This window comes from Ctenocephalides felis, unplaced genomic scaffold (genome assembly GCF_003426905.1).
Source record: "Ctenocephalides felis isolate EL2017-DRISC unplaced genomic scaffold, ASM342690v1 CF-g0.4_SCAFFOLD_00845, whole genome shotgun sequence".
NCBI lineage: Eukaryota > Metazoa > Arthropoda > Insecta > Siphonaptera > Pulicidae > Ctenocephalides > Ctenocephalides felis.
Window position 1 is genome coordinate 64,077,692 of NW_020536999.1, and position 10,726 is coordinate 64,088,417.

The 10,726-nt window shown below is 27.7% G+C and overlaps 2 protein-coding genes and 2 pseudogenes across 2 annotated transcripts; 2 read left to right on the forward strand and 2 right to left on the reverse strand.

Moving 5' to 3' along the window:
• Nucleotides 1-455: 455 nt before the first annotated feature.
• On the forward strand, nt 456-1,132 carry LOC113387142 (mitochondrial assembly of ribosomal large subunit protein 1-like). Its single transcript, XM_026624835.1, has one exon. The coding sequence runs from the start codon at nt 623-625 to the stop codon at nt 1,130-1,132; it is 510 nt and encodes a 169-aa protein (XP_026480620.1). The 5' UTR covers nt 456-622.
• A 1,070-nt stretch (nt 1,133-2,202) lies between these two features.
• Nucleotides 2,203-4,584, reverse strand: LOC113387158 (tctex1 domain-containing protein 2-like). Its single transcript, XM_026624836.1, has 3 exons — nt 4,522-4,584; nt 2,834-3,079; nt 2,203-2,369 (listed from the first exon to the last, which is right to left on the reverse strand). The coding sequence occupies exons 1-3, from the start codon at nt 4,582-4,584 to the stop codon at nt 2,223-2,225; spliced, it is 456 nt and encodes a 151-aa protein (XP_026480621.1). The 3' UTR covers nt 2,203-2,222.
• Nucleotides 4,585-4,896: 312 nt separating this feature from the next.
• On the forward strand, nt 4,897-8,349 carry LOC113387174 (annotated as a pseudogene).
• Nucleotides 8,350-9,022: 673 nt separating this feature from the next.
• LOC113387190 overlaps nt 9,023-10,726 on the reverse strand; it is a 10,954-nt pseudogene continuing 9,250 nt past the window's right edge.

The following is a 10,726-nucleotide window of genomic DNA, read 5'->3' on the forward strand; positions in this document are numbered from 1 at the left end:
TATCGCCGCTTTTAGTGAACATATTTCATGTCGCGTATTTTCATAGATAAGATAACCCGGAAAAAACTGAATCCGGGATTAATATTGCTTTTTAAAAAAATCCGGAACAAAATGTCGATATCCGAGACAATGGTTACCAATTTAAGGCGGAAAGAACTGTTTATTTCTTTAAAATTGGCAGCCAGCGCTAACCTAACTGTCAAACTGACAAGAATAGTATTTTGGGGTTATCAATTCATAATATGAAAAAAATATTTATTTCATATTGCTTAATTAATTAAATCAATTAAATATTATTACCTTCTTATTTTGCAATAAATAGTGATATACTTTGATTGATCTATTTCCTTCCTGCGCATAAAAACATAATTAAATATTTTTTAAATGTTATAACCTAATAATAATGTATCGCTTTCTATACTATTGTGCGCAGAAAATACAACTGAAAAACAATTTTCTATCGAAATTGAGCAATGACATAAATTTTGCGCAAGTAAATTATAAACAATTTTGTTCCCGAAGTTCCGATTATAATATTTCCAAGGAACTTAAATATGAAAAATTCGAAGACAAAATCTCTCCACAAATTTTTGATATTGAAGAGGAACGTAGAAGAAAAGAAATGGAAGAGCATGAAGACGACAAAGAATTACATGACATTACAAACAATGTTCTTAAAAGAGGAGTATCTGGAGTATTCGATATAGACGAATTAGTAGAAGTTATTAGACTAAATAAGGGACAAGATTTATGTGTTATAGCAGTACCAAAATCAATGAAATACATAGATTACATGTGCTCTGTTACATGCAGAAATACAAAGCATATGTTGGGTATTGCAGAGTTTATTAGAAAGATTTATAAAAAGAAAAGATCGAAGGATGATCCAATACCAAAGATCGAGGGAGCTAATTCTAAAGAATGGATTGCCCTGGATTTAGGTAATATAGCTGTTCATTTATTTTTGAAAAAAGTACGACAGAAATATGATATTGATATGCTGTGGTCTGTTGGCCCTGAATATGATACAGAAACGAACAAGCCTGAAGAAACAATTACAGAGTTATTACAAAGCCATTCAGAATTTTTAGATAAATTGATACCAAAGGACAATAATATAAAATATACATAGAGAGAGAGAAATATTTGTTTAAATATTTTTTTATAGTCTATGTAGTGAAAATATTTAATAAAAAATTTTATATTATATGTTATATCCTGTAAGCAATATTTGCTACAAATAAACAATAATTTGAATTTAAACTTTGTTAAAAAGTAAATTATAATCCAGAATTTGATTTGTTGCAGAACATTTTGCATACATAACTTAAAGACTCTTTCTGATACAGTAAAGCTGTATATTATTAAGCTCAATTACCCTGCTTCTGGCTCGTAAGATCAATTATGGTAAGAATCTTGTTCTTTAATTAGTAGATTGTAATTAATTATAGCATTATCACAAAAATAACATTGTTATGTTATATATATTCCAACTCAAATCTGCATGTTATATCTCTATCTTTGCTTTTGATAATCTACATATATTATATATGTAGCTATATATAAGCACTTTTATTACTCTCAACTCCAAAGTATCTTGGATTGATTACGGAACAGGCTGGTAAAATGTTTTATACCTAGAAATTTTATCAACTCAATTTCCAACTCATACTTCTGTAGAATAAACAAATTTCTGAGAAATCTAAGAATTGCAATACTAATTAAAATGACTATTTTTTATATTACTTATATTATTCAATCACATTTAAAAATATAAAATTGGCCTGACATTTTTAAAATAAAGTAAATGGATTTATTATTATTAACAACAGAGAAATGAATCACTGGATTCAAAATAATATCAAAACAATGCCACTCAAAATATTTTGAGAAGGTGGAAAAAAACTTACATCTATGACTGTTATTTATGATTCACAGTATAAATTTTATATAGGACTAGTTGACATTAATATAAAGTAACATATATTATGTAATTTTTGATATTTAAAAATTAAGACAATGAAGATACAGTTGCAACAATCTTTATCAAATGAAATTTCAACTTTCAGAGAATTTTAACAATCGAACTACACTACAAAAGTAGAGCTTTACAACAAGTAAATATCAGAACAGGCATTCAATTAAACAATTGTAGTAAAAATAAACAATTCCCTACAAAAAGCATCATCAATGTGATGGTGTCTATCTATTTTTTTATATATTCAGTAGAAATAAATACCAAAAACAGCTACTAAACAAAATAATGATGGATTTTTATATTCTTCTGATACATATGTATCACATTCAATATCCCACAAACTTCGCATGGCTGTTTTCACTCCTGCCCCTTTCTGTTCGCCTAAAACCACCTGTAAAAATTAAATAGATCTCACAGAAAATAAACATCATTATATTGAAAATTAGCATACTTTTGCAACTTATGTTAACTACTTATTTTTTTAAATGTGATCAAGACGTATATTTTTTTCAAAATTTCTGTTATATCTTGACAAAAATTATTTAGTTTTAATCAGACATTAATTCCAGTCAATTTATGATTCAAAAAATATTCTCTAGGTAACGATGAAGAGCGCCTAAATTTGTAATATTTCTATATCAGCTTTCTAATTAAGTAGTAAGTAGACTATGTGATTAACAGATCAATCATAAAGTGTTGAAATCTTCTCAAAAAAAAGCATAAATCGAGCCTGCCTGATCTATTCGATTATTTAAAAATCGGGAAAGGCGATTTCGAACAGGTGAAATGAATATGGCATCATAAATTACCAAACATGTTCAACAATGTTATATCCCTAAAATTTATAATGCTTACCTGTACTATATGCTTATAACGGCTCTGCTGCAAACCTTTAATGGAATTATTTATTGCATTAGCAAGATCTATTGTAATTGTTTTGGCAGTATGTGGCAAATAAATTTGGCCATCCAGAGTACTGTGAAGAATAGATAATATAAGTTCTCTGATGGCTGGAATATTAAACTTGTCCTTGAGTGCTGGTTTAATTCCGTATAAACTTGGTTCTAAATCACGTTTTTCTTGTATTAGTTCCACTGCTTCCTGTTCCACAAAAATGATGTTAATTATGATTAATACCAATTTGGTTAATTTGATATTGATATTGCAAATTCAAGTTTTTTTTAAATTTTCTTGTGTGTCTATTTGATTTTTATTTGAAGATGGTACCATAATGAACGAGTATAAATCAGTACATTGTTTTATTATGCTTGAAGAAATTGATAATAATCGCCTTGAACAATGAATCTGATTCCTTATTTTTAATATTTTAAATATGATGGTAAAACAAAGTTATATGAAAATCTCACATTGCTCAACACGAAAACTAATTTTTATATACCCATGGTATATTTAAAATACATGTCCAATTATTTCATTAAAACGATTTTTAAATTTTAGTATATAAGTATCATGCCGAACAATATTTGCAGACTAGGTGTCACGGGAAATGTTATCATCCCATTTAGATTTTATAATAAAGTTATTGTTGGATAATAGAAATTAAAGTTAAAAATTATTTAAAAACATATTGAGTATATTATGATATAATTTTAAATTTATTTATTTTAATTAGTATTAAAATATTGCAAATAATTATCTAAAATTAACTGGGACCTTATTTAGGGGCATAGTTAGTTTGTCATAAATTCTTAATGCTACTCTATTTGCACCGAGTATGTTAAAAATTGAACAAAAATTTCTGAAGTTAAACTTTATTATACATGAGACTGCTGTAATTATCTAATGTACCTAATAATTTTTAGTGCAAAAATATGGGCCTGATAAATGTACTGTCAAAGAATGTTCATTAATGAGAGCTAGTAATAGAAACTTCAATAACACAATTGTACAAGTTTTTGTGATTGCACATTTTATTCAAATTGTCATATTTTCTGATCTACAATAGATCAGAGTAATTGTATGTGGTAATGCTGTGCAAATTTATTTATTTTTTAAACACATAGCCCGCAGATGGCCCGTAGAATAGTTTCAAGACGACTTAGAAATACAATTATTATACATATAGTAGAATACATAATAACATTAAAAACACAAAATAGCATAACACAGAATGTAACCATTTAAAAGCAATATCACACAACATATCCAAATCATTCTCAAAAGAGCAATGAAAGGCCCAGCAAATTTAATACTCGAGCATGTGCAATATAAGTACCTAAATCTAGTGGAGATACACGGATACACACATCATGTGTAAACGTTTAAATCAAATATAAATATTAACATAATAAGATCAAAACATTATCATTTTTTATATAGAATTGAATGCTCACTTTAAATTCCTTGATACAGATAGGATATTATTATTCATTTTTAATTTAAGTTATTCGCAATACATGGAAAACTAATTGGCAAATATCAATGAAAATAATTCAAAAATTTGTCGTCTGTACATTCAATTTCATAATGTACTGGTGAAACTGACAGTTTCAATTGAATATAATAAAAATTGTCGTTAGTACCTCCTCAGAAGCAGTATGATCTGAGACATCTCCAGATTCGATATCATCCGCATTATCTGCCATTAATTAGATATTTTTTCAATTTTCTGTTGAATTATTCAAACTAAACAGCGGGCTTTACACAATTTCAAGATGTTTCACTAGTTCACATTTATAAAAATACTAAAAGCAGCAAGTGTCAAAATAAGTCAAATCAACAAACACCTAGCGCGCCTCTTGCGGCAAAAATTGAAATCAACTAATAATATGACAGCCTGAAATAGGCACATTATATCGTTTTTCTCAAGAGATGATCTTTTTGACAAACTTTGATAGGTTATAATTAAACTGCACGTGTTTTAAATAAATAAATTTAAATAAAGTGTTTATATTAAAGAAAAACTTATTATTCTTTATAGTTATTGTTTTCCAATATAACGATTTAAGTTAAAGTACAATAAATCAAAATGATTAAATCTAAAAAACGTTCTTCAGAAGATAACACACAAAATAAAAACAAGAAATTGAAGACTACAGAGCATTCTAAAAATGAACAAAATAATGACAAGAATTTGAAGAATTCGAAGAAAACAATAAAAAATCCTCATAAAAATGGCTTTAGCAAGAAAACTACGTTTAAAAAAGGTATAAATAATACTTATTTATTTATTTATTTATTCAATGTCCGAGGACAATATAATTACATTTTAAAGTGTACAAATTATAAACTAAAGATAATATGTGACAAAATTAGAGTATTAAGAGTTCATAGATAGCTTTATATATATACATAACACTTAATATCAACTACAAATATATAACATTAAATAAAAACTAATAAAATTAAACATTTAATAAACTATTTATCACTACTTAAGAGAGTCATTTAAGGATAATTTTTCTGACTTGATTATTTATAAGCAAATTTATTTATTATTTTTGATATTCTGAACATGAGTGCGCGTGAAACAAATTTGGTTTTAACTATAGGTATTTCCAAAGTTCTGTTATTACATAGCTTAATGTTTGGTACGACAAATTTAAAGTGTTTGAGAAGTTCAGGCACATCTAAAGCACCTTTCACAATATTTGCTCGATTTGCTCCATAGCAAAATGTGAGGTATTTTTTTCTAGCATCGAGTGGCGTAATGTTAAGATGGTTGTACATTTGGGACTGACTTTTCTGAATATTGTTCTTGTATTTGCGGAATCTTACATGATTAACAAATTTTTTCTGGACAGATGCAATTCTGTCAATCTGATCTTATTTTTATAAATTTTAGCCTGCAATTTCTTAATTTTATTTATTATTGACTGTAGGAGGTAAGACAACATTTAATCCAAAAAATAAAATGGAAACCGAGAAACCTGAGGATTGGTCCAAATACAAAAAAGAAAAGAAGCAATTACGTCTTACCAGGAAAAAGAAAAAAAATGAAGATTTATTTGAACTTTCTGTTCAAGCAAAGAAATTAGGTGAAAAATTGCGAATGTAAGCATTTTATTTTTTTCTCTCTTCTGACTGTTAGAAATGTTTGTAATGATGTTTGTTAATTTTTTCTTCAATATTCTGCAGTAAGACTTGTGGAGTTGATGAACGCAATAAATTGTGTGAAGAGTTACATAGCATGCTAAAAGGTACAACAGGTGATAAAAATAGATACTCCAGACTAGTATTAGCACATGATATGACTAGAGTGGTGCAAGTTATGCTAAAGTATTCAAATACTAAAATAAAAAATGAAATCATGCAGGTTAATTTAGTCATATACCTTTCTAATGAATTATTAGGAAAGTATAATTTAAATTTTTTTATTCCAGGATCTTCTCAATTCTGTTGTTCTGATGTTGCAGTCAAGTTATGGTCGTTTTTGTGTAAAAAAAATGTTTAAATATGGTTCTGGGGAAATGCGAAGAGCAATTATAGACAAATTTTATGGCAATGTAGTTAAATTGACGAGTCATAGTTTAAGTAGCTCCATAATTGATATTGCTTATGTGACTTGGGCTACAAATGTTCAAAAAAATAAACTTAAACAAGAATTTTATGGAGATATCTATAAAAATGTAAGTATTTGTATTTATTGCTAGTCATTTCATAAGCATTACTTTTTTCAATGGTATAAAAATCATTTTACATTGTTTTCTACAGAATAAAGATGAATCAATATCTACATTAACCGATACATATAAAAACTCAGAACATATGAAAAATGCTATGCTGTGTGCAACTAAAGCAAATTTGTTAAAGATAATTAACAAAAATTTATTAGATAATGCGTAAGTATTTTACTTAGACAATGAAAACTTACAAACAAAATGGTTTCTTATTAAATATATTATTATTTCCAGTCTTTTTCATGTTGTTTTGTATGAATTTATGAGTGTTTGCTCTGAAGAAGATAGAACAGAATTTATATCTTTATTATGCCCATCCATAGCTACTATTTGCAGTACTAAAGAGGGTACAAAATGTGCTTTGATATGTTTGTGGTATGCTACAAACAAAGACAAAAAGGTAATCATCAAATCATATTATGATTATGTAACTAAATAAAAGTAACAAATAATATTTTTATAGGTGATATTGAGAAGCATTAAAGAACACATAATAAAACTAGCAGAACATGAACATGGTCATATGTTACTCCTAGGTATATTGTGTGGTGTGGATGATACAGTACTTTTAAACAAAATTCTGGTGAATGAATTAGTTTTTAAAGCTATTGATCTGATCAAAATGAATGGGGAAGAAAAATTTTGTTATGGTTAGTTGCGCCGATGGACACAACTTATTTTCATCCTTCTGTGATAGATACTTTGAAAGAGGGAATGAAAATGAGCAGTTGTAAAAAATCATCAGAAACTAGAATACAAGAAATTTTAGACAATTGCAAGGATGCCTTGTGTAATGCTATCACTAAAGATAGCTCACATTGGCTGCAAAGTGGACCAGTAGCTATAGTTACAAAAGCAGTTTTAAAAGCAGGTATAATAAAATTATCTGTAATATTAATGCATTTGGCCATTGTTCCTCAAAATTACTCAAATTTGCTAATTGTAAAAAAAACTACTTTGCCTTTTTTATATGCATCACAAACAAATACTCTTTAAGTTTCTATTTAAATTCGTGATCAACATCATTGATTTTATAAGTTTTCAATTATTTTCCTAATATTACTCTGAACATGAATTCTGAATATTGTTGGATAAACTCTAGATAAATTAGTATCACTATTTCTTTCAAGGTGAAAAGTATGTTCTTAATGAATAATAAAAACAAATTATTTTTCTATTAATCTTAATATGTATAGGTTCTGGGGAGTCATTGCGGATAGCATTAGAAAGTTTAGCTGCTATTATCACAAGTTTAGAATGGAAAGTTGCTAATGAAACAAATACTAAAGTAAAGACTCAAAAGAATGCCAAAACTGATTCTGCTGAAGTAGACTCTCAAGCTGAAGAAACAATTTTGGGAATTGAACATGGAGGGTTACACTTTGTTTTGAAAAAGCTAGCACAACATGATAAAATACAAATAGAAAAGGAAGAACCAACATTTGGTGAAGCTATTGTTGGTTCTTTGAAGAAAAAAGTTGTAAGTATTATTTAATTAAGGTATATTATACCTAGTAAAATAATTTTGATCCAACAACAAATAATTTACTTAATAACTTTCAGCTTAAGCGTTGGTTAGGCTTAAATAGAGCATGCTTTATTTTACTTTCAATAATTGAAAATTCTAAAGAAAAGACTAAACAAGACTTAATAGAGTTGTTACGTCCAATGGAAAACATTCTAAAAGAGCAGACACACGCAGGAGGGAAGATATTATTGAAACATATTTAATATAAATATCATATTGAAGTTGAAGGTGAGAATATGCAATAGTGAAAGGATGATGCTTGACACCTTCAAGAATTAAATATTAAATAAAATAAATTATGAAATCTTTTGGTTTTATGAAATTTTGGGCTTATTGTTGTAACCTGTAGCAACATCATCCATCATGTTGAAACGATTGACTGTTTGTAAAATAACTGTTTCTTGTATTTAATCACAAAGCTGCAACTTCAAGAATTTATAAAGTGCATGCATTCATTCACTCATTTAATTTCAATTTAAGTCAAGAAATTACGCTGGTGATCCAAAAGAATAGAAAATGTAATGTTAGCACATTGATTTTTGTAGCAAAAAAATCCTATCAGAAAACTCAATCAATATTCAAGAAATTATGAGCAACAACTAGATGCCAATCAAATTACACAAATGCTTTTGATTTATCACAGGACCTTTATTATTTATACTATACCAAACTATTAATTTAGATTTTATCCCAGATAATTTTGAATCAGTAATTTTCATTTGTAATTTTTATCCTGCTCAAAAATTACAATATGTAAAAATTATAGATGTCCTAATTTTCAACATAAATAGCCTTGGTTAAATAACACATTTTACATTTTATTAAAACTTAGCTAAATTACATGAATGGCAGGTACATTTTTGCATGATGGATAAACTAATGTCCTTTATAAACCGGTTTTCTTTTCTCAGCAAATGCTTTCAATCCTTCTAATCTGTCTTGGGTAGGAATTACTTGAGCGTAACATGTTTGCTCAATAGTATATCCAGTGGACATATCAACCTGAAACCACATAAAAGAATTAAATATATAATATTTGAATTTTTATATTCAATATTTACCTGTAATCCTTTATCCACTGCTAGTTTTGCCATCCTAACACCGATTGGTCCATTTGGTAATATTTCCTCAGCAATTTGTACTGCTTTCAAATATGCTGCATCTTTATTCTCAGATTGCGTCACAACATGATTTGCAATTCCTGCACATAATTTTTAAAAAATGAAATGATTTGCAGAATCGGGTTAGTGAATACGGAAGCAGCTAACATTTTCAACATGATTAATGGTATAAGTATTTAGGTTTTGTTATATTATTTAAACTGCTCAAAGAATTTGGTGTTTATGGTATTTCAGAGAATTCAATTTAAAATAACTTTTATGATTAAGCAGTTCGGCTATTTCATCTTTCATTATATATTTGATATAAATGAAGTATATTGTAATTTGTATTTAGGTAGTTTACTTTCAGATTTTTTTTTATTTTGGAAGCAAACATTGTGCTGCAAACTACTATTAAATATATTATGAAATAATTCTACTTTTAGTTACATTAGCCCAAACTGATAATTTTTATTATAGATTTTTAGATTAAATATCATTAAAAATAAATTTGGTTTACCATATTCTTTAGCTTCAGTGCCACTTAAAACTCTTGCAGTAAATATGAGTTCCTTAGCTAGAGATGGGCTGATTCTCCTTGGCAGTCTCTGGGTACCACCAGCACCTTGATTGCAGGATAAAAATTAAATAAGGTACTGCCTGTATACTCAGTGAGTTCAAAAAAGTTTTTTATAGCTAGACTCGTTTACTTATATATATATATATATTTATAATAGAACTGAACACAATATAGCTTAAGTGAAATAAAATTTTAATTAAACCTTCTTTCTTTATCTAAATCTATATGCAAAGTAGAACTATGAACATTATCTTTACCTGGTATTATTGCCAACTTAGTTTCTACTAAGCCTAATTTAGCAGTATCTGATGCAGTTATAATATCACAAGCTAATGCCATTTCTAAACCTCCACCAAGAGCTACACCATCTACAGCACTAATAACGGGCATTGGTAATTGTTCGATTTTAGTTAATAATTCTCTTAATGAATTAACAAATACTTTAACTTCATCTGGAGACAGTTTTGCACGCTCCTTTAAATCTGCACCTGTAAAATAAATGATGCTTATATATGATAGAGCATGTAAATTTTATTTACTGGTATTAAATATATTTCAGTTTTGCTTACCAGCACAAAATACACCTGGAACTAAACTACGAATAATAACTGCTCTCACACTGTTATCATGGCTTATCGATTTCACAGCTGAAGACAATAGATCTACAAGATTACGACTAAAAATATAGAAATGATACAAATTCTGCAACTGAAGAAGTAAAAGTTTTGAAATGTATAAAATTAACTTCAAGTACCTAAAAGCGTTTTTAGATTCAGGCCTATTTAAACCTAAGACAACTATACCCTGCTTATTTCTGATAAATAATCTACTTTCAAATCTTCAGTATTTGATACCGAATAAAATCTGCTATTAATTCTAGCAAGATTTCTAAATGCTGAT